The 24,475-nt window shown below is 41.2% G+C and overlaps 1 protein-coding gene across 1 annotated transcript in view; it reads left to right on the top strand.

Moving 5' to 3' along the window:
- The first annotated feature begins 4,411 nt into the window (after positions 1 to 4,411).
- The window catches only part of SFMBT1 (Scm like with four mbt domains 1), a 33,650-nt gene continuing 13,586 nt past the window's right edge, over positions 4,412 to 24,475 (top strand). The window contains exons 1-10 of the mRNA XM_032193802.1: positions 4,412 to 4,540; positions 10,323 to 10,417; positions 14,831 to 15,071; positions 15,446 to 15,534; positions 16,491 to 16,737; positions 18,259 to 18,356; positions 19,454 to 19,555; positions 20,753 to 20,903; positions 22,566 to 22,648; positions 24,086 to 24,212. Of these exons, the coding sequence (XP_032049693.1) occupies positions 4,513 to 4,540; positions 10,323 to 10,417; positions 14,831 to 15,071; positions 15,446 to 15,534; positions 16,491 to 16,737; positions 18,259 to 18,356; positions 19,454 to 19,555; positions 20,753 to 20,903; positions 22,566 to 22,648; positions 24,086 to 24,212 (1,261 nt within the window). The 5' untranslated portion in view covers positions 4,412 to 4,512. The remainder of the gene's footprint in view (positions 4,541 to 10,322; positions 10,418 to 14,830; positions 15,072 to 15,445; positions 15,535 to 16,490; positions 16,738 to 18,258; positions 18,357 to 19,453; positions 19,556 to 20,752; positions 20,904 to 22,565; positions 22,649 to 24,085; positions 24,213 to 24,475) is intronic.

Raw genomic sequence — 24,475 nt, 5'->3', positions numbered from 1 at the left:
TGGGGGTGTTTAAATATTTCCTCATTGTAAACAACAACAAACTAGTTTTACGTCATGTAGTTTAGTTCTAGAAGTTAACTGGGAGCTGGATACCATAAATGAACAATGTGTTAATCTCAGTTAAATTTCAATTGTACTTTGCCAGGGTTTTACTGATAGAAACCTGTGATACATCCCCAAATTTGCTGGGCTATGTGCTTCACTAGTTTTTTTCACAGCATTGCCTTTGTTTTGGCTTAGCAGAGTGACAGGTTATAGACTTCCTATAGGTCATTAGCAAGAAATACTTGGATTAATGATAAAAAGTGCGTCGTTGGTTAGGTCTTCTCTGTGTGCCAAGCATCATGCAGGTTACCAGCAACCTGATCTTCTAGTGCTAGAAGTTTAGATCGAATCTGTCTGCAGGGGGAAATCACCTTCAGCAAAGGTGCTCAGGGAACACCACAGCTTTGGCTTTCCCGCACAGCGCTGTCCTAAGAGCGTGGAAGTCAGGTATGTAAGAAACAGGTGGTGGTTGTTGGAAATTGCTTTATTTCTCTTAAGCTCTGCTTAATTTCTCAGTAAATTGCTCATAGGGACAAAGCAGAATTGGGAGTTAACTGATAGCTTTGTGGGTATCCACCAAACCCAGACTTTCTGAGCTGGAGAAGAGCAGGTTGGGAACAGTACAGGAAAAACTGGCAGCTGAGCTCCGTCCAGTAGCATTCCTGAAACTGTAAAGAATAAAGCTGTATAAATATCTTTCACGTGGTAGGATTTTGTCACAGAATGCCCCCATTTAAAAGGAGCTCTTAATGAGATACTCAGGCTTGCACGTGCACAGATTTTTGTTCCTCACTTGGTAATGGACATTTTCAAGTTGTTGGTTCCAGAGAACTTCCTACACCACTGAGCAGTGTCGGTGGATATTTCTCCGTTCTGTTCCAGTTTTTGTTTTACTTTTGTGTGTGTGAAGCTCACGGTATTGCATGCAGGAAAGCCCAGCTGGGCCTCTCAGTGTTTTGCATTGCAGTTCCCTAAAATTCATGCCAAAAAGAAGCTCAGTCTACAGAGCAGCTTCGGCATCTCCCTTTGAGTTAACACATGACTTGAGTTTGGTTGGGCCTGCGGCCATCTAGCAACCTGGACACTCCACTGTCATGCTCAGCACACCAGCATTTGCAGCCTGCTACACTCGGTATTTCACAATTACACCACAGAAATCCTCCACTTACAGGGTTTGTCCCGCTCTGCTCTGCGCTGGGCGGCCTCACCTCGAGCACTGTGTGCAGTTCTGGGCACCACAGCACAGAAAGGACATGAAACTGTTGGGGAGTGTGCAGAGGAGGGCTACAAGATGGTGAAGGGCCTAGAGGGGAAGACGTATGAGGAGCGGCTGAGGGCACCGGGCCTGCTTAGCCTGGAGAAGAGGAGGCTGAGGGGGGACCTCATGGCGGCCTACAGCTTCCTGATTAGGGGAGTGGAGGGGCAGGGGCCTATCTGTTCTCCTTAATCACCAGCGATAGGACCCAGGGGAGTGGTGTCAAGCTGAGGCAGGGGAGGTTCAGGCTGGACATCAGGAAGAGGTTCTTCACAGAGAGGGTGGTTGCACACTGGAACAGGCTCCCCAGGGAAGCAGTCACTGCACCAAACCTGTCGGAATTTAAGAAGCGTTTGGACTGTGCACTTAGTCACATGGTCTGAATTTTTGGGTAGACCTGTGTGGAGCTAGGAGCTGGACTCGATGATCCTTATGGGTCCCTTCCAACATGGGATATTTTATGATTCTACTTTCGGAGAGGTTTTTTCTTCCCCTTTGTTTTTCTTTCCAAGTTCTCTGCATCGAAACGAGGGAGACACATCCTTCAGAACTTGCTTTGCACACAGACCCTGAGAGCCTGAAGATACTGCTATCACAAGCGACAGTGCCACTGCCCCTTCCGTCCCCGAGCCTGGCATTACGGGAGCTGCCTTCTCTGGTCACCCTGATAGACTGCTGAGCAATGGGGTGGGCGAGCTGGGCGCCTCAACTTCCCTTTCACAGAGCTGCTTCTTCAAAACACTTCAATTTTTAACAAGTAGACAAATTTTCAAAGGAAAAAACATGCTGTTAGATTTTTTTTTTCAGACCAGCTGTAATTCACAGTCTGCTTATTTGAATGACAATACAAATGAAACTGCAGCCTGCGTAAAGCTGCCTCAAGTCTGCAAGCAGTTGTAGTTGGATGGAAAATGATCTTTAGTCATTGATAGCTATCTTGTGTCCAGTCCAGTTAGAGCTTCAGAAGGGAAATCACAGTGGCACCTCTAAAAGGTGAATCTTTCACCGTGCAGAATCTTTCACCTATTTGTGGTGCTCATTTTGAAGGAAGGTTTTGGTTCCATCTGCTAGGCAACTTGTGGTTTTTAGGGATTTGCCCATGCTATAGCAGGGGGAAAAATTGTTGTTGTTTTTTTTCTTTTTAAACCTTGGAAAAAAAAAACAACCAACCAACCTCTCTAAGGATTATCAAGTAGTCTTCATAAACACACCAGGTGTACACAACTCAGGACAATTTAAGACTTGCAAATGTTTGAGGCTTCCGTCTTGTAAACCATAGTTACTCAAAATGTGTTTGGGTGAGAAATACAGCCTTTGTTTTTAAAAGTTTCCGTCATTCCTAGTACATTGTTTAAAAAGGAAAACAAGGTGCTTCCAAGGCGTTCAATAGAAATGCAAAGAACATTTGAAGCTTTTTTTTTTTTTAATGATTTTTAAGCTAATAATTTGTTTCCAGGGCTGGAGGCCCAGGTGTAAAAACAACTTGTATTGGGTTAGACCTGTCCTTTTTCAGTTTCTACAAGTAATAATGAAATGATGATTTAATTGCTCATAGGAATTGCAGTAACGGTTTGAAAGCCATGGCTTGTAATCACAAAATGTTTAGGAGCGTATTTCTGCCATCTGTACTTTGTTTGCTTTAACCCGATAGCTTCAAAACAGGTTATTTTTGCCTGGTGTGCATCAAGAGCAGGAATAGCTTCAGCCTGTGGGACCCAGTGTGTGTGTGTGCACATGTGTATAGTGAATCCACGGTGCAAAAACCAACCACTTTTGGGGTATTTCTAATATTTTACACATGCTATTCTGGCATGTTCTGCAGAACGATAGCTTCTGGATGAGGGCTAACATGGGAAGATGTTAAATGCTTCAACCATCTATGATTGTATGGCTTCTCTGTTTGTAGGGTGGGTTTGTAAAAACATACTGCGCGTTTCTTCTTGTCCTGCTGTCACCAAAACAATTTGGGGCACTATTGGCAGAGAGGAGTATTAGATTGGAGAGGGGCTGTGTTCCTTGAAGATCCTGAGATTTTTCTCACAAATTTTCTCAGACAAGATCTTTTTTGAAGCTATTTTATTCGTGATTGCAATGGTGGGTGTCCTGCAAATAAGAGCACACAGTAAAAGTTTATCATAACCTTATATTACCTCTTACCAGACACTTGATTTCTCCCCTGTTTCCTCACTGGCTGAGTACGACAGGTTCCCAACCTACTCGACGCATTTCTATACCACATATGTACAATGTGATTTGACCAACCGTTAATTCCTCCTCTTCCTTTTTTTTTTTCCTTCTTCCCTTGTGACTAGAGGGCCCGTGATTTTTGGTTTTACTGATTTTGTACTGCTCATCTTGTTTTTCTTAGCTAGCCTCCTTATTTTGGGACAGTGGGACCTTCCCTTTATCTGCTTAACATACTCCCCACTGACTGCTGTGCCGCACAGTCACTTTTGAATGTGCAAGGTTAGTGGAATTTTCCACTGTAAAACCACCGTCTATTGCAAAAACATAACTTTGTTTCTCACAACTCCCCCCTCGTCTTTTCTTACTCCTATTGTTGCTTTTGCACCTCTTCACATACCCGACTCTTGATTTTTTTCAACATCAGGGTGCGATATTCTTCTTCAGATGTCACAGGGAATGACAGATACACGATGCCATTATTATTACAATGCCAAGAAATAGTTGTGTGAGCTAATTCCATTCAGGTAACCACGAAGTTCGTTTCTCCCAAATGTTTCTAAATCCCCAGGAAGTGTCATCTTGAGCCATTCTATGTAGGATCTTGTAGTGTTTTTTTTCCCCGAATATTTTTAAGATCAGTTAAATTCGTCCCATTTTATCTATATACATACAGCAACTAGCACTAATTACAGTGCACACTCCTCCTTGTGAGGTTAGCAATAAATCTAATACCGTTTGATTCTGGAGTACTATTTTTGCAAACTTGTTACCTCCTTTTGTAGTACCTGGACTGCATCCAGAGTGCTATTTTCTAGTTCTTCGATTATAGCCAAGATATCTACAATAGCGTTTTCTAATTCACTCACCCCTAACTTTTTGTTTTGTTTTGTTTTCAGGATCTCTTCTTGAATGTCCTGGCTGCCAGCAGGATTGAAAGTGGGAGGCAACTCATGACCACCAAACTGTGACAGCCTCGGATCCCCCTGCTTCTGGCTGCTTGGCATAACCACTGGGCTACTGTGGAGATGAATGGAGAACAGCAGTATGATGCAGGTAATAGAGCGGTGGAGCTCTGGGGCTAAAGGTTCTCAAAATATTTGGCAAGCAAGGTGGGGAAAGCTCAAATTTTAGTTACTGTGGGTTACATTCTGACTACTGAGCTTAAGTTTGGTATTGCTCTGTTTCAGAAGCAAAGTGTATCATTGGCTTAAAGGAGAGCAAAATCCGACCCACCCTAGTAATTATGTTTCTAAGAAGCTGTGTCTTTCCCCTTCGTGATGCCAGCATAAGATGAGCTTATCGCTACTATTTTAAGGCATTTGCCTGTCAAAGTGGTTAATGTTATCTTGTTCTGTCCTCGTGTGCCTTCATGTTGCTCTTAATATTCTCACAGGGTTGTGCTGCTGGTTTAAGAAGTCAGATAATCGAAGCTGTGTGGTGCTGTTGTAATCTGTCCTGGTTTTCTGATCTTCCTTGCTGCTCCCTTTGATGGGCTTGGGACATCAGCTCCTAACCTGCTGCAGAGTGGTATATTATGACACATTAGCTCAGGTTTTGGTTCATCTTGAAGCACCAGGCTGAGGAGAATGTCTGTCTGGGACGGCTGGGGATACTAACAGCTTTCTGAAACAGAGTTCTTAGGTTGTATGCACAGGGACCATCTGTTTTCCTGACTTCACTGCCAGTTTGTTCCTTCTCCTTGAGAAAGTCCCTACCCACAGTGCAGTGTTGGGACAGTTAATGAGAAGTACATTTCTATTTGTAGTTACCAACATAAACCATTTGGTTAGGATTTTGCAGAGTATTATTTTCCTTTGATACTTGTCCAACGAGCAGCCCTTCTCGCAGGACAATTCACAGTTGGTAATTTTTGTACCTCTACTTTATGGAAGTCTGATTGCTGTGTTACTGACAAAATGTTAAACATGATTTTAATCTACAGTGTTTTTAGCAGAATGTTAACACCTGCTATCTGATGCTGAAACGGGCTTTTTGATTATTAATTATAGCCAATCACTCAGGTTGTTGTCAACATTATATCCTCAAATAAGCAAGAAAAAGCAGCATGCACAAGTATGCAGAATGTCTCCAGGCACATACAAATGCAGTTTCCTCTGCTACTGGGAAGTGCTAACTTCTGTCAGGTTGTGTACAGTAAGGAGATGTATATGTGGTCAGCAGCAGGGTGTTCACAGGCTGGTGGCACACAGATCTGTACTAAAACCTATATTGAATTGCTTCAGTTTTCCTCCAAAAGTAGCAGAGGTCACCCAGTCCTCTCTGCCTGCTTACGGAATCGCCGTGAAGGGCTCCCTGTTTCTTGTAATTGCTGAACAGGTATTGTCCTGAGCATCCTTTCAGTGTCTGGTTTGAGTACAGGTGGCTGTGAAAAGCAGATGATAACTGAAGAGAGCCTTACTTGCTCAGTGCGAAGGCAGTTTCCAGCAAATGCTCACCACGTAAGCATAAGCACAGTGTTTTGGTGTTGCACCCTTGGCTAGTGTTTTCTGCAGTGACCAGTCCCAACCCCTACTGGAATGTGCACTCCCTCCTTTGACTGGTGTCATGCTTCCAGCTGATGACTTATAGCAGGTTTTGGAGATTCCACTGTCTTTGTGTGGGAAAGACAACTTTCATTCTTTTCACAGTCTTCCTCAGCTGCCGAAATTCTAACCTGTCTTTATTTATTCATGGCCTTGCAGCTGGTATAGAAGGCAAAGATTAACTGTTACTAAAATCAGATTTAAATACATCTAAGTTTCAGCGTGAGAAACCTTTAGATTAGCTTTAACTGATGGTCTTTTAGACTTCGATGTGATGTATTTAAATGTCCTATGTGACTCTTTTCAACTCAATCACATTAAAGATACATGAAAGTTATTTGCACTGAGAGTTTAACTCCAGTCCAAAGATCAAGACAGTCTGGTGTAGGTTGCTTCCATTGTAGGTATATTTAAGTGCTCATGCCCTTAATATTCCACTACCGTCTTGTATCCAAATGATACAATTCAGTATTCTTCCTCTACTTGTATGTGTCAGAGAGCAACAGGACATAATTCATATTTAAGTCCAGAAAGGAAGAGTAGATGTTGAAAATAATGCTAGTAGAAATAGTGATAAATAGGAAAGGGTGTACATATCCAGGAAACTTTGAATATTCTTACCATTTTCTGACCTTCAGAGTGAATGTGCATTCTCCTCAGAAGCTCTGTAGGACACCTCTCAGATTTTACTTACCGAATATGATAGCTTGATTTGAAAGTCTACCTGGCAAAAACTAGTTGTATGGCGAGGCCACAGGGATGAGAATCACACCTGGTTTCTCTCCCTGTCTGTGCCAAGGTTGTGCTTTGCCACTGAACTGGTGTGTGCTTCAATCTCCTGCCTAACATAGAAGAATATGTCCTGTTACGTAGTGGAAAGCAGAGCTTTTTTAGGACTCACAAGCAATTAAGGATATGGAGAGGAAGAGAGAACATACATACATGTACTCAACTACAGCACTACTTAACAAATTGTGCTTTAAGATTAAATGGATAAAACACATTTTTGCCTGTTGTCATCCGTCACCCTAATCTACAAGTTTTCTCACAGTAGAATTGAGTTGCTGGTGTAAATAGAAGAGGTTTGCCTGGGCAGTTTGAACTCGGATTGATTTGGATGTTTAATACAGATGTACAGCCCCTCAGGAATGCAGCTTCATTAAACCGGTCCTCTGCGTATCCCAGCATCTGCTAACCCACCACAACAGAGCTGTGTGGTAGCGCCTGCCACAATCTGGCAGTGGACCCAATGTGATTTAAAGAGGGCCCTGCTCCGCTGCAAGCATCCTACCAGTGAAAGCAGAAAAGCAACTGGATTCTGACTCCAAGCTTTCCAGCATGTGAGTCTTGCTGGAGAGCGGGTGCTTCGCCCCCCTCTTGGAGTGTTTCTGCAGTTGGATGTAGAAAAATAGGTAGTGGATTTCTGAGATTTTTCTCATTTTCTATAGTCCTATGATGTGGCCGTTCCATAACTAAAACACAATTCTCGCTCTGTGAAACACCGTGGAGTGTTTTTGCTGGGAGCTGGATCCAACAAGCTGGTCGTGTTCCACATTGATTCAGTGAGCACAGCACTGAGTGAGTCGGTATCCCATAGCTTGCCAAGGCCATCAGCCGGGCCTGCCTCCTAAGACTAGTTTCAAGAGAAGCTCTGGGTGTGCTGGTCAGGTTTGGCCATCGAGGGGTACAAAGCGATCCGAGCCCTTCTCCCCACGTCGCAGACCTGGAAGGAAACGGCTCTTTGAGGTAGGAAAACACACGGGCTGCAGGGCCTGCGGATTAGCGGCGTGAAAAGGACCTGGGATAGCTCTGATCAGTTTGGGAACTGGTTTTGACCCTGCTTAGAGGCAAAAGGGTAGCAGGAGCGGCATTCAAGCAGGCTTTCTGGGAGCTCCTTGTGGCAATTAAGTGGCAACATAAGTTACTAATTGACCCTTTCAGTGTGTTAAGTGACCTGTGCCTCATTTAAGGAGCTTAACTGCCCCTCAGACAGCTATCTGATGATCCCGCCTTACTGAAGGCTCGGCAAGGCAGGAGCCGTCCCGGCAGTACTCCCAGTGAATCTGCCTGGCTCTCCAGCATGCTAAACCTCACTGAGCAGTTGCTTTGCTTTGCTTCTCTCCTAGCAGAGCAGTATGCTTAGACATCACAGCGCAGGGCTTGTGGGGCTGGATGAGAGCCGGGCTGTTGCTGTTGTCCAGCAGCCTTGTGCTAAGGAGGAAAAGGGCGAGCGGCGCAAAGTCTGAGCAAGTTGGTTCTGAGGCTTGCCTGACCATAAATGTTCTGTTTGAGCTGATGTTTCTTCCCGCTTTGGTTCGCCAGCTGTAAACTTAACCATTTTGATGGCGGTGTTAAAGTAAAATGTTGTTTTAATGAGTTGAGAAGTCTTACTTTGTTTTTTCAATGAGGTTATATTTTTCTTCGAATGACTTGCAGCCAAAACTTGGCTCAGCTGCACCCTAGTTTGCAAACTGCTGTGTTCTGCGACTTACCCTCTCTACTCCGTCAAAATGTGTTAAATCAAGGTACCTGCTTTTGAGTTACTTGCTTTTGTCCTTTTCCAGGTCTGTTTCTGCAGTAAGTTCAAAATTATCCTCTAAAATTGGTGATGATCCTCAAGCTCCAAATTTTCTGAGCTCTCAGGCTTGTGAAAGGCCAACATAAGCAGCTCTGTTTGTTTAAAAATAGCAAAATGAAAGTGGAATCGTGAGCAAATGAGCTGCTTTTAAAATAGTTGCTGTCATCATCAAACAAAAGCTATCTGAAGGTGCATTTTTAAATTTGGGGAAACATTCCTAGAATTCCAATGAAAAGTCAAAGATGAGCTTAACGTTCATTTGAAGAGAAAATGAACACACCAAATCCTGAGAATTTAGAGGGTTTTTAGGTGATTTAGATGATTTTTAGATGATTTAAAGTAGCTCAGACTTCTGGGCAAATATTTGCCCCTCTCTATTCAAGGAATAAGAAGTGTCGTGAAGCATTCTTAGCGGATTTTCAGCATGTCTGTGGCTCTGATTTGGGAACGTGAAAGCATTTCATCCTTTGTTTTTGTTTTTCGGACACTTAATGTTTCCTACTCACATTACTGCTCCTCGAAAGAAGAGTTGCCACCTGTCCTAAGAGTGAGAGCATTGGGAACATTAACATCGTGTAACCTTTGCTGAGCTCTCCCCATGCTTTGGCCACACTCGGATTTCTCTGTTCTCACGTAAATGTGGCCCCAAGTTTCCTGGTACAGAGAGATGAGCATCTCTCATCTTCATTCACAAAGACAGCTGTGGTTTGACTGTAGAACCAGTCTAAAAGTGAAGCCTCCTTTGTCATCCCGCCCTGTGCCTGCAGGGAAAAAAAAAAAACAAACTGGGGCTGTGCGGTGAACAAAACTGGGGAGTAAAATCCAAACTGTTCTGGTTGCAGTGACTTCCCAGGAACGTGGGTTACACGTTAGAGAAAAAGGGGAATGGGAAAGAGAGCAGGGAAGTGAGCCAAGCACTGAAGGGGAGACCATGGGTAGAGGGACAGATATGATAATGCTGATAGAAAATATGACTAAATTGTAGAGTGTGGCTCACACTACAGCTGCTCTCTTCCCTGACAGCATGAGTGAGTGTACAACTGTGGCTTGAGTGGTTTTAGCCTGTTCTGGTTTAAATACATCCAGAAATGAGGTTTTCTTGCTCTGAAGAAGCTGTTGCACCTTAAGAGCTGGTATTTTAAGTGACTAATTTGAAGGCTCTTGATTTCAGTTGTGTCTGGAGCTGCTTTTCTTAGAACTACCCTGAATCCTTCTCTGTGCTTCTGGCATCTTATAACACTGAAATAAATACTTGCTTAAAAAAGAGGGGAGTCTTTAGAAAGTTCTTTTAGTTCTTTTAGAAAAAAAAAAAAAAAAAAAAAAAAGAGAGCAGTCTTATCTGTTTCCTGGATGTTTTTTTTTAATTGAATCCACTGAAGGTCTGGTGTGCCCAGAACTTTTAGTCCCTTCCTAAATATTTATTGATACAAACACAGGGCTTATGCCTGTACTCCCCTCTCTTAGATTTATAAACAATTTATGCTTAACCAGAATACTCAGGCTCTCGCTATTTGTCAGACTGAATCCAACTTACAGTGCCCTTCACATACAAGAAAAGGTGAAATAGCATTGTTTGTGTGTTGAAATGCATGACTGAAGTTCATTGCATGCTTACATAGTCAGTCATTTAGAAGTGGTCTTTGCTGGAGTTCTTGATAGGCCAAAACTTTAGCCAACGGGTTGCTGGATAGAAGATGTTTGGCTTCTCTTCCAGATGCTGGTTCCGGTGTGGAAGAAATGGAATTCAATTGGGATGAGTATCTAGAAGACACAGGAGCAATCGCAGCCCCTCATGGATCTTTTAAACATGTGAGTAAGGGATTGTGTCATTACTTACCATTTCCTACATCGTTTTTTTTATACACTGAATGTTTAGGGTTGATGAGTCGATGCACTAAAATCTGGAAGACTAACTAAAATCACGTTTCCTAGAGTAATGAGAAATGTGGAATTTCTTTTTTTTTTATTATTGGTTGTCATAATCTTGTTTGTGCATAGCACAGGATAATCCCATCCTCATGTACTGGAAGTTAAGGGGTCCCTTGTCGTTTCTGCACCAGAGGATAAGCTTGATTTTTCTCATGAAGACTGAACTGGCCAGCATCTTCTCTTTGGGGATTTCTACCAGTCAACTGCTATGGAGTAGCTGTGCTTCAGAGAATGGTGCTGTATAGTTCTTGAATAGCAGAATTCAGATCTGCTCTCAGAGGAAGTTTTAATGATGGTTCTCGAGGAGGCCAAGGAGAAAACAATAGCTCTGTTGAACATTTGACTTTAATAGTTAGAAAACTGATTAGGATCACAAGGTTTAGTGGATGGGATGAAGTCTAGATAAGCCCTTGGATGCTTTAAGTCGTTTGTTGGTAAACTTCAGAACTGCACTGTCCCATTGGATGACAACTGAAGTGTGGCTTGCTGCACTAGGACATCAGGGAAAGCAAGCTGCAAAATATTAAAGAATCTATTAAAATACAGCAGTTGTGTTATGAGCAAAGATCCACAGTAAATGTAGGCTCTGCAGAGACCCTTCCATACACTGTAATTGTAAGTTCTTTGCTCAGTATGAGCTTTCAGATACCACGTTTCTGGAAGGGAGAGACCTTACAATTGTTTTTAGTTCTTAGTTTACAAATGTTCTAGCAGGAGCAAGCTTAATCAGCAGTGGTGCTTGCACAGCCCCCATTGAGGAGTGGCATCGAGTTGGAGCAGTGGCCTTTTGTAGCAGCAGCGAGAGGTGCTGCCTGCCTGCTACTTTGGTGTGCATTGCCTTGCTTGATCTCCATTAAAAGAAGCCTGCTCACAGCTCAGACATTATACAAACAAATTGTGATGCCAGCCTCATAGTAGTGGCCAGCTGAATTAACGTGACAGCTCGGTTTTGTTAATCAGCAGGAGACCACCTTGGGTGACTTTGGTACCCCCACACGTCACCCTTTGCCCTCTCAGTTGGGCCAAACAAGAGGTCTGACCACTGTGGCTGTGGTCAATACAATTAGGTTAAAAAAAAAAAAAAATCCACGTTTTTAATTGTCATTATCCCTTACACGTGTAGAACACTGCAGGGCTTTGCTTGTTTAAGCAATAACCGCTGGGGAGAGTGCTTTAGGAAGCGAGTGTGGACAAAGCAGTGTCACCCAGTCCTTTCTGCTGCCTTGGGTGCCCTCTTGTGGGCAAATCCAAGGAGGAGCAGAGCTGGGCTGGCCCGGCTTCATGCCCGCACACGGATGCAGGCAGGAGAGCTGCAGGGGGCACATGGAGGAGCAGGGAAATAGATGGCTGTGGGTTAAAGCAGAAGGGGAACTGTCAGGCACTGATGAGCAGAGTTCCCCTAGAATTTGTCCAGAGGCCAGTTTTGATGTTCTCCATAATATGATTGGCAAAAAGAAAATTGTTTTAAGTTAATGCTGACACAGAACTGACAATCAGGGAAAGGAGGGTATTTACAGCAGTCACATCCCCTAGATCTTGCTGTTAATAGAAATTCAATGGTGCAAGGTCATGTGTTCAGCATTTCTGCTGTAAAAGTGTTAGTGTAGTTCCAGGATACATCAGGGGAGAGATTTTCAGCAGAGGGCATCCAGGCACTGATGTCTCTGCTAGAGACTGGTGGTCCTCGCAGCTCGGTCTGTGCAGTGTGTGTTGCTTGACGTGAAGAACAGATTTCTATAATCTAGATGCAGGAGAGCTGGGAGGGAGCTTTTGTGCTCTCAGAAAAGCAGAGCGGGAAAAAAATAAGTTGAAGAATAATGCTGGCACAAGAGAAAAAGGTGTTGCATCAACCAAAATTAAATTTTAAATGGAAGCTTAAGGTTTTTGTTTGGTTCTTTTGAAATGCTGGAGTAGTGAGACTGTGAGCGGCCTTCCACTATGAGCTGTGGATGAGAAGTGCCTCGCCGACATCATAGGGAGAGTACATGCACAAGTCAGGAAAACATAACCCATAATAACCCAGCCTGTGTTAGCAAAGCACTAGTCTTGCAAATGGGAGCTTATATTAATTTTGAATGTTCCACTGTTACTATGAGCAAGACACATTGCAAAATGTATGCTGCTTTCTCAAATCAAACATGGTCTAATGTTTAATTTGTTTGCGCTTTAAAAATTAAACAATACTGAGATCCAAGGGATTGTTTTGCTTACAATCTAGTAGGAGTCAGAGTTTAGGAACCCAGAGTTGCAGTGGATGCCAGTGCTGTTATCCCACCCTATGTCTAAGTAAACTTTCTTTGGAACCGTTTAATGCTCTACTTGAACACCCTTCTTCAACTTGTATGTGTGTGCAAATATGTATTACAAAATAAGTTAGTGCTCAGCATTATCTGAGGATATGTGCTTGCTGTGTGTTCTTGCAAGCTTTTAATAACATTTAATCTGTTCTTTAGCATTCTCTTCCTGAGTTGAATCAGATTTCCTTGGTCCAAGCTTGCACAAAGGGCCACAAAGTAGGGGTTGGTACTTGATGGGAAGGAGGGGCTGGGGATCAGGGTGCCTAAGCTGAGCTGTCGCCAGGTGCTCAGTGGCGCTCTCAGCTTGCCAGATGTGCAGCAGCAAGCTGCTGCTTTTGAATGCGTTGCTCTGAAGAAAATGTTCACAGAGCTCCTGCACAGCATCTCCTGCTCGCCAGCTTTCCCACTGGTCCAGCCTAAAAGAAGGAAGTTTTGTGCTTTAAACCTCTGTGGTGTCGTCTTGCCCAGCTGCCAGAAGAGGGTGCTAACTTCTTGGTCTCTGCTGTATCCACCCGGAGCATACATGACAGCGTTTGAAAAATGTACCTGACTTCAGGGAAAGCTCCATCTGTTGCTGTTGGTTTCCTTGAATACAGTTCTCTATGCCACGAGGCTTGGCTGAAAGTTCAGGTAGAGAGAGCTGTGCAGGTTTCCCAGTTCCTTGGACCTTGTGTTGCTCGTGACCTGTCTCTTGGGAATTGAAATCCAAAGTCTTTAATAATATCTCTTCTGCAAGGCAATTGCCTTTTCAAAGAGATTACCTCTGTAATACAGCTTCAGAAAGACTGCAGGTATTGGGTCCCGCTGATTTGTTTTTATGAAGGGGATTCTCTAAGTGAGGGTTATCAACCTAAAGGATGTGAACAGTTAACAACAGAGGCATATGCTTTTCGTTCTGATGTTGTTCTCTTAGTTTTATTTTTAGCAAACCAGTATGTGCTGGCTGATGAGACTATAATAGCTGTGGCAGTTACTGAACCGTCAGCACAGAACTGGTAATAAATAACCCAGAAAACATCTACCACATCTGCATCATACTGAAAGCCTTTCTTGCAGTTAATTCAAAGAGGAAATGGAACTTGGGACCATTAAAGAAAGAAAAAGCCAGTCACATTTGGCCGAGAGCAGGGAATTGACATGTTAGTTGTTTAATAAAGACTGAGGCTATGACATTAAGTGTAGCTTGGAAATACTTTGTAGTGGGAGCAGGGCAGGATCCTTCTGTCCTTGCAGGAGTCTTTGAGCTGGCAGAAACTAGGAATGCAAGGAACTTAATGTTTTGCCTCCCCTTCTGAAGTTCACATCTCAGTATCTGAGTACCGTGCAGTTGGATTCCTCTCCTTCACACAGCACATGCACAGCATGTATATGCTATTTGGCACTCAGCTATTTCCAAGACGTAAGCTTGCTGAAAAACTGCGTGCTGTTTTTGTTAATCTGTGCAATTCATGTAACTGTGTCACACACAGGATTATTTAGATTCTTTAACAGAGACATTAAAAGTCCTTGTTCTGCAATTTGTGCAGGTTTGTGCCTTCTTAAATGAGCACAGTAGCAGAGACAGTGGCATCACTAAAAAGCAGGTGTATATACTTTAAGTAGGCTCTCTGTCCAAAGAGGTTGGAAGAAAAAGTTTAACACAAAAAGTCAAGGTTGTGCTGCTGAGTTTGACTTTTTGCCCTGTCTAGCTGGACAGCCCAGCTGTGAGTTGGAAAGCCTTTCTGTGATGGGGGAGGTACTGTCTGGGACAGGAAGATGCATTGCAAGGTATTAATTGAAGATTGAAAAGTACTCTGAAGTGTGGAGGAGATTTCATTAATGCTGATTCTGTGTGCAGTCTAATTTGGGTCCCATAACATGATGAAGCTGTTTCTCCGAAGAGGCTGGATGGCATTTGGCATGAGGGTTTTTGCTAATGATTATGTCTAAATTGCTCTCCCTGTTGTTTCCTCAAGTTTTCTGGGTGGTGCTCAGGTGTGATGATCTTTCTCTTCAGGTGGATACAAGTTTGCAGAATGGTTTTGCCCCTGGTATGAAGCTAGAAGTAGCTGTCAAGTCCGACCAGAACACCTACTGGGTAGCCACCATCATTACTACCTGCGGGCAGCTGCTCCTGTTGCGCTACGATGGTTACGGAGAAGATCGCAAGGCTGACTTTTGGTGCGATATCATGACAGCTGATTTACACCCCATCGGCTGGTGTGAGCAAAACAAGAAGATTCTCAAAGTGCCTGAAGGTAATGCCTCCATGTGCAGAAGAGGGGAGTGGGACAAGGTGGGGTTATCTGTTGTTTTTTTCTGAAATCCCATGGCTTACTCTCTCTGGATTTTGCTCTTGCACCAGAGAGAGTTGTTAGCTTAATTTAAGAATTGGACTTAGATTTACACAGAGACTTGTGGTTATCTTAATCATCACCCTCCAAATCCTACTGCTTTGTCATTTCCTTTACAGAATGTTTTTTTGTCTTATTTCTTCTTTTGAGGTGTTACTGATGAGCATGTGGCAGCTTCTTCTGAATCACACAGCACAGTAGTGTGGTAATGTCTTGTTGCCCGAATGATATTTAACTGGCAGGAAGTATCACAGTTTTTCTTCCTCATTTTTCACTAGGTATCAAGGACAAGATACCTGACCAGGAGGAATTCCTTCAGCGAGTACTGAAAGGAGCATGCAGTGCTCCTGCTAATCTGCTGGAGGGGGTAAGTGTTTGAATGTGCTGCATCTTGGTTTTTGTCTTGCTTTTGCCTTATGTTATTAAAGGAACTCCTATTAAGATTGTCAGTTCAATGCCTCTTTTTTTTTATTTCTGTTTTGGTTGTCTTTTTTTTTTTATTTAGGAGACATTGTAGTATGATGCTGAACTTAGAATTCCACTCCTTAGTGTTTCCTGTTTACAGTGTTTTATGTTGATAGTGTTGTGTTTAAACATATCTTTCACTGCAGGCTTGGATTGTCTGTGCTATTTATTAATTCTCTCAGAAGGAAGACCTATTTTCAAATTCCCTTAGGTTTCAATCTTCCTCCTATTCTGGTCCTCCTTCGTATAGCTCTAGGGAAATTATTCTTTATTTACCTGGCATTCAGGTTGTTCCCTTTCTGAGCTGACTCCTTCCACTAATTTTTTTGTTTTTACTAGTGGGCAGATTATAGTTTCACTTAATCTTGTAACACTGCAAGTTAAATCGTTCTCTGCAATTAGAATGATACTTTATCACTTAGTTATCAATGTCTGGTGGTAAAGTGCACAACATTTTTTTTTTTTTTGAATACCATTGACATCATCCTCACAACTAAAATTTTTATCTTTGTATGCTAGATGAGTCAGTTTTTAAAAGGAGTTATTCATGTTTGCTCCAAACCTGTTATATATAAGGAATAATACTTCTGAAAGCAATAAACAGCATTTAAGTGAAATGTTTGACTGTATCTACAGGCAGTACAGAAGTTCTGATACAAGCACCAGTGATTCTAAATGCTGGTTTCTGTTGTCCTGTGTTAGTAAGGGACATGTTTTTCTTTACTTTTGTGTTGATACTTTATTTATTCAAAATAAACGTGTATAAAGGACAGAAAAAAAGTGGAAATACAGGATTTGGAAGTTGTTGTTGTTGTACAGAATAATTTCTTTTATGTTCTTGTTGTTCTCTTTCTGTAGCTTCACAGAGGGAAAAATCCATTGGATCTAATTGCACCAGGCTCCCGACTAGAACTGCAAAACTTCCGGGATTCCCTGGAAGCCTGGATTGTCAATGTGGTAGAAAATGTTGGAGGGAGACTTAAATTGCGATACGAGGGGCTGGAGGATTCTGACAAATTTGACCAGTGGATATTCTACCTGGATCCTTTCCTTCATCAAGTAGGGTGGGCAACTCAGAATGGATATAACCTGCAGCCACCTTTAGGTACTTCAAAACTTATATCTTTTATACGGTGAGCAATGCTTGAGAATACTCCTGCTACTTTGGTGCTCTGAATCTGCATTCTGGATGTATAAATGGTCACATAATCAGTGTGTGATCTGCCAGTGTATCTAGTGAAATGTAAGTGAAAACACCAGTAAAAAAAAGTCCTACAAGACTTTTCACCCACTCATGCAAATGTTGCTAAATGGTTTTGCCTGTCAAAACATTCCACCTATTTGTGGAAGGAGAGGAGCTGAGGAAGGGGCCTTTGCAATTATTTTTGATACGTTTGTGTTCCTGTGTGTGGGGAGGTACTGCTCAATGGCAGGTTTTGCTGTTGAGACTGGAAATCCAGTAGGCTCCTCAAGGCTCTATCTAAAGAGGTGCTAAGTGGATATGGAAATGTTCCTGTAAATGGTTGCCCAGAGAATTAATTCGTGGAAGAGGGGCCAGAGAGCAGGACAGATTTCCATGTTTCCCAGGCATATCAGGATGGGTGGGTGGTAGCTTTTCTTGGTCATCGGAGAAGTGGGGCCTAAAATGGCTGAAACACAAATGGATTGCTTATAAGCAGAGCGGTGATGTAATGTTTCCTGATGAGGAGAAACCTTGGGATAAAACTGGAAAATGGCAAGTGTTTACTCTAAAGCCTTTCTGTAAAGGCAGATGTACATGCAAGGTGCTGGTATGATCTGCACCGTTGTGGAAGTCCAAGTCTTTCAGAACGAGTGTTTTTGTTCTATTTTTTGTGTGGTTTTCCCTTTACTGATAAGCAGAAATCATGCTGAGGAAACCGAAACTATTTCCATTGAAATGACTGAGCATGGTGCCTTTGCTCATGCTTGACCAGCCTCTGCTGAAATGAGGACAGCGAGCAGGCACACACCAAGTCACTGCCACAAACTAGATGAGTGGCTTCCACAGCACCATCTGAGTGAATAATGTCTATTAAAAATGTTAGGTTCTGACTTTAATTATTAGACTTGTTTCCTTTTTATGTCGATATAAGAGTCTTTGATATATTCACAGACTTAATGTCAGAGATCCTTTGTGCATGATCCTAGTAAAAGTAATTCCCTTGCTATCGGAGAGGTGTGTGATCTGCAATTGAAGGTGCTGAAAGAGTAACTTAACTGAGACAGACATATGGAACGTTTCTTCAGCCTTCTGCTTGCTTAAGCCTAAAACAAACTAACATTGTCCAGCTAGGACTGTCTTCTGGTCATGCATTCCTCCAGATGTTTTCCTCAGGGTTGATGTGACTGTCATTTTCTCAGAAAGACCCGACTGGGCAGTACATAGGTGATACAATAGTGCCTGACTTTAGTCCCATTTTGTAAGATACGCAAAATCTTAACAATCAGTCAGTTTTTAAGAATGAAGATACCTGCACAGATTCTGAACAGATGTGAATGTAGCACTTAAAGGAGCACAAATCAAACTTTTGTTACTGCCTATGTTTTATGGGGGAAAAGAAGAAAGATGACTTCATTCACTATTTCCTGTTCTTTTTTGCTCAAGCCATTAGGTCCTTGAAAAGTGAAGCAGATTGGCAAGAGATCTTGAAGAAAGTGAAGGAGGAGGAAGAGGAGTCATCAGTTCCTACAGATCTTTTTAAGGTAAAGACAGAATTTGTGTATTTTAATGCTGTATGTGATACCAGAAAAATGCTGCATTCCTAAGAAATTATTCAGGGAAGTCAAACATTGTTGCTCAAACTTCCTTCCATGTTTTGTTTTGTTTTTCTGTTTTTGTTTGTTTGTTGTTGTGTTTTTTAACTTCTTTTTTGTTGCTCATTCTAGTTTAAAAAAATAAATTAAAGATCATACTACAATACAGTTCTTGTGAAATTAGACAAAATACCTATCACAACTATGTGAGCCATTACTTGTCATGCTGGGAAAAAGCCCTGATTCTGATCCCTATAATGGCATCTCCAGTTGTTTACCAGCTGGCCTTGTTGATTACTGTCCTTCTAGAGGAGTGAGGTATTAACTGTACTCCTAGTTTTTTGAGCATATTGAAAAGTTTAACATGTAACACCTAATATGTAACCTGATATAGTCATGTATGTTATTTAATGGGCCCTGATAGACCCTCAGTGTTAACAAATGTTGCTATTGAGTCTGAATTTAAATGTTTATGAATTTAAAAAAAAAAAAAAAGAAATCTTTGAATCTTTTGAAAAGAAATTACGTTTTGAGAAATGGAAATGGAAATTTAGTCCTTTAAGTTCTTAGTTCAGTTTTCTCAGCTACATTTGGGCCCATAAACAGAACAGAAGAGAAAGTGGTGTTGCTCTTGAATCCGTTGGATCTTAACCAATAGTATATACCTAAGTCTGGAGCAGGAACACTCTTTTGTAGGCTTTTGGTAAGCTGAAAGTGAAGACTTCTATTGTCCTCTTTTAGGTTAGATCATGATGAGCCCTAAATGTTAGGGGAAAAAAGAACTTTTCTATTGACTTAGCAGACCACTCTGCACTGTGAAATCTTGCTTCTGTGTGGAGAATGTCAGAGAAGTAAATCTTTGGGACTCAGTCTTATTAAAAACTCATAGAAATGGCAGTCTTAGAGGGCTGAGACTCTATGATAGTGAGGTTGCTAGTACTCTACTGAACTACTAAAACTCAAGTTACCCTCTTCAGTTGAACCTACGTAAGGTTGGTCTTTTCTGATGGAGAAAGGCAGGTGATCACTGATACTTGATTTTTCAGGATAAACCTGTGATTGGAGTACATTCGTTCTCTGAAGGCATGAAGTTAGAAGCTGTGGACCCGATGGCTCCTTTCGTGATATCTCCTGCTACGGTTCTCAAGGTACTGGGATTCTTTAACTTGTCTTAATTCAGTTAAATTGCTACTTGTGTTTTTAAATGCTCAGAAAAATCTCATTAACCAATTGTCTTAAAATACTGTACTAGTTTTCAAATTAGGTATTTTGTATGTCTCCCTTCAGGGACAGGTCACTGTGGGAGGAGGAAAAAAAAAAAAAAAAAAGAAAGAGTGAGGGGGAAAAAAAGAAAGAACAACCCTAACTGCTGATGGTGAAAACATTGGAATTGAAAGTAGAAGAAAAGTTCCATAAAGATAGAACATCAAAAGATCAAATGGCTGAAGCTGTTAAACCTGGGTTTTTAAGATGAGATACAATCCTTCATAATCTGAGTATCCAACTGAAGATAGATGTTTGTTTTTTTGCAAAAGTTTGGATTTGCAAAAGTTAATATCATTTTTATGTACAAGCTATGAACTTTCAAAAAAGGGCCCACACGTGGATTTAGAAGTTGAAATGAAAACTTCGTAGCATACTCAGGTTGTGAGCAGCTTCTATCTTCCTGTGTTGATAAACAGGTGAAAGGTTCTGTAAGAGACTTGTTTTCATGTAGTAAAACAAAATGTTCCTGTACAACGTAAACCAAGAGCATATTTTAAAATGTTTTTGGTGCGAAAATAAAGAAATACAGCTTTTTCTTTAGGACAGATACTCTGTCAATATGATAGCTTACATTTCAGTGATAGCTCTCTTTTAAACTATAACGTGCAGTTTCTTCTAATAAGATGCTCACTTTATTACTAAGAAGGTGCAACATGTTCCAAGTGAAGCAAAATCATTTGATTTTTCTGATGGTGATGAAGTTCTGCTCCTCAGTTCAGGAGCTTAGTGTTCTACTTTTGACAGTTCATCCTATGACACAGTTCAATTTTGGTGAAATAATGTAAGACTTCAAGTTCTATTTTCTCCTGTGTTTTTTTGTTTGTTTGTTTTGTAAGAGAATGTCATATAGCACTTGATCACCTTACTTTTTTAAGTGCTTATACATTGCCTTATATTATGATTTATTTTTCTTAAGTTTCCAGGTAATGTAGAGGAGTCTACTTTCTTAACGATTCCCACAGACTCTTTTTTCAATGTTTCTATTTTTATGCTGTCTAATAAAGTTATCAAAATGAAGGAGAAGTAGATCATTATCTGCTATTTACAAGACTGCATGGTACTCTTTTGGCTAACTACAGGTATACAATGAAAAATATTTCAAGATAGAAATTGATGACTTGAGACCAGAGCGTACAACCAGCCAGTCCTATATTTGCCATGTCAACAGTGCTGGAATTTTCCCTGTGCAATGGAGTCTGAAGAATGGCTTGCATCTTAGTCCTCCACCAGGTATGTTTGTGCAGGTTTGTCGTGCTCCCTCCTCTTTGAAGTAGATTGCCAGTCCTCAGAGTGCAATGTTTAGGACAACACTTTTGCAAAAGAATTACTTGTAGTAGGAAAAGTGAAGAAAATGAAAGACTCTGAGAAACAGGAGTTTTGAGTTAGTGAGTCTGAGGTTTCCTGTGTACGTGCTTGGATTGGAGAAGGTAGCAGTGGCTAGGGGGACCGGCCTTGCATAAAAACCTGAAAGCTTGGAGGATGTGTTTCAGGGCTAAAGGTGATGCTGATTTCAGCGTTAATTAACGTAATATCAGAAGTCTGTGGTCCGTGCATTGGATTTTTGCTTCTAGTCAGATCAGAACATTGTTACTCAAATTCTTAAAATATTTTCTTATCACTATAAATGTTAATGAAGTATTTTTTCCAAGGGCCTATCAGGCAAGGTAGCGGATTACTAAAATGTTCCTTCAAGATAGAACAGAACTGAGCAGTGATCCTCAGCTACTGAATTATTAAGACCTTTTTGCAAAAGGGAAGTGACAACAGTATTGTAAAACTAGGGACTTGGTACCCTTATTCACCACCACAGAAGTGGGAATGTTTTGGTTTATCTGCTCATGATATCAGAGGAACAAATTGTGTAGGATGTTTGTCTCTTTCCTTTTCTTTTACATGCAAAATTCTGGGTAATGCTGGGTCAAGCAAAGCCACTTTTTGTATCTTACTCAAGGAGACACCTTGCTTTATAGGCATGTGTCTGGATCTAATGGAGATTTTAAGCTTCTCTTCTTTTAACCCCGTAGGAAATGGTGGGCATTCTGAATTATGTGAGGTCTCAAGTCCCACTGGCACTGATAAAACTGAGAAAAATAAATAGGTCTGTCTGTGGTTAGGCCCTCACTTGATGTTTGTAGATAATTATGGTTATACTATACTCTCAGACTAGTTTTAAAATTTTGTTTGATTTCTTAAACCCTGATACAGATGTCCCTTGGAATGGAGCACTCCAAAGACACTTATGGAATCAACTGCTGCTGTTGTCTACTTGCTATTATACTGCCAGTCTCAAACTATTATGGCAGCACATTTCTTTTGCACCCAGTTCCTTTCAGTTACTTGTTGTTTATGAGATCATGGGGAAGCAAAGTATTTCCTCCAAGAAAAAATTAATTTGCCCTTTTTTTGAGAGAGAGAGTTGCTCTGTCCCTGAAGGACTCTTCCCTTCAAGCACATATGGATTTACAGCTATTAGCAAACTTGACACTTTTAGGAAAGACTAACTGCTCTCTTTAAAGGCGTGATACTTAATAAGTGTTTAAGAGAGTAATATGTTGCTATTGAGCAGCTTTTAGATGATCTATTTAACAAAAAAAGAACTTCCCTTGTCTGCTTAGATATATTCTGTTCAAACCTCAGCATGCTCTCTGTGATTTTGCTTTTGGTTTGATGCCATTTCAAGCCAAAACAGGAATCAAAGTGAGGCAGTGCCCAAAGCTCATCTACACTGGTAATAAAGAGAGTATCTCAAATACATGAGAACCGTGCTATGGGCTCAGTGAAGCCGTAGTCAGCTGACAAACTCAAGTGGTCCAAACGAATTTCACGTCAGCTTGAAATGAGTCCGTTGTTCTCACACTGTTAAACTAACCCCTGTGCTTGTTCTTTGCCCAGGTTATCCAGGGCAGGACTTCGATTGGGCAGACTACCTCAAACAATGCGGTGCTGAGGCAGCTCCCCAGAGCTGCTTCCCTTCGGTAAGGTTCTCTTGCAGAAAAATGTTTTTTCTCTTATGTGAATGATATATTTGATTCCAGCAAGAAACATTTTACATGGTTTTGATTTAATTTGCCTGTGATAACTGATGAAATGGCAGAGTTAAGAGAGTGCAAATGAGGGCAGAATGAAGTAGGTGCATATGAACTTCTTATCTAAGTAAGTATTAGACCAAATGCTTCAGTTACAAAGCAGATCAGTTCAGTGATAAAGCAGATCAAAAGAAATGACTGATCTGTGAAATGGAAGTGTGTAAGAGTCCACAGAATTGCCATGAAATAACATCAATCTTCGGTGCTCCTGTGGTTGTGGAAATAGGGCCTTTTAATAGACCTTATTTTCATTTACTTAGTACATTATTTCAGTCTTCCTTCCTTTCAGCATGAAAAATTCATCCCATTGTGTTAATCAATAACCAGCCATCTTAAATTAGTACCAAGTAATCATTTTACATTAATCAATGCCTGAAGTACTTGTTAGTTTTTGGGCTTTTGTTGGTATAATGATAGCATTGTTGTCTCCCAGAGCAGAATACCTTGTCAAGCAGAAAAGGGTGCCATTAACACCTACCTTCCAATTCCATTTACAATACTTGGGCTATTGCAATGCTTAAGGAAAGAAATTAAAATGAATAATAACCATTTTTTGAAGAGGGTGTTGCTGTCTATGAATTTTTGTTGCCCTTGTTGTGTCTGTAAGCTGTGGCATCTCAGAATAGGTCATTGAATTTTTTATCCCTTTTCTGAGAAGAGTTGATCGCTGTGGGCTAGTTTCAGAATTTGTAATATGTTGATCCTGTAATTATGTTGCAGAGTGGCTCTTGGAGGAAAAGTCCTCTGTCTGGCAGCTACTTGTTATTTTTAATTCAGGTGCTTTGGATCTAGATAAATACACGTTCTTACTTTTTAAGAATTTTTGAATAAATCCAAAAACCTATGTATCCAAAAATATAAAATAGAAAGAAAGCTTCCATTGCTGTCTGCCAGGACTCATTTGGATGAGGCAGAAATGTTATTTGCATACCTAAAATAAATTTCCAAGCTAATATAATAGAATAGAAAGCCTTGTCAGACTATATGTTGGATTCATCACTTCTGTAGCAAGCAGCAGAGAATCCCTGATTGCATGGAGTGGAATGAATCCATTCAGAGTCTCAGCCTCCTTATTTTTGAGTACAAATATGTTCTGTTCTAGGTCTGTCTATAGAATCTTTTTTTTCCTAACTTAAACACTTTATAGTTTGTAATATATATTAATTGCATTTAACATGCTAATTATCTGAAGTTTTCTGTTTGTGAGTGTCCTTCTGTGATACTCAGACATTGTGTTTTTTTGTGTGTTATTCCCGTTCATGGCTTTTGATATCATACATTGGATATAAAGATGGTATTCTATTAAGTATTCTGTCTTTTTCCTAGTTAACTTCTGACCACGGATTTAAAGAGAATATGAAACTTGAGGCTGTGAACCCTGTTGACCCTGAAGAAGTTTGCATTGCTACAGTCACCAAATTGAAAGATTCTTACCTCTGGCTTCAGCTGGAGGGTAAGCCTGACTGGGAAGAGAAGTGTAGCACTTACACTGATTATGCTGTGGTACCATCATCTAACCTGAAAAGTATCTGGAACAAGCTCACTACCTGCTCAATATTGGCAGCAAATCACTGCTCCATCAGTAAAAACACAGCAATCCATTTGCATTGCCTGTTTCCCAGCTAGCTTTGTATGGCAGTGTTTATTTAAGCCAGGCAAGAATTGCATTTGCGCACTGCAGTGTGTCAGTGTGAGGTTAGTGTACTGTGTGAAAGG

The sequence above is a fragment of the Aythya fuligula genome, chromosome 10 (genome assembly GCF_009819795.1).
Source record: "Aythya fuligula isolate bAytFul2 chromosome 10, bAytFul2.pri, whole genome shotgun sequence".
In the NCBI taxonomy this organism is placed as follows: domain Eukaryota; kingdom Metazoa; phylum Chordata; class Aves; order Anseriformes; family Anatidae; genus Aythya; species Aythya fuligula.
This window is presented reverse-complemented; position numbering and strand designations above follow the sequence as displayed.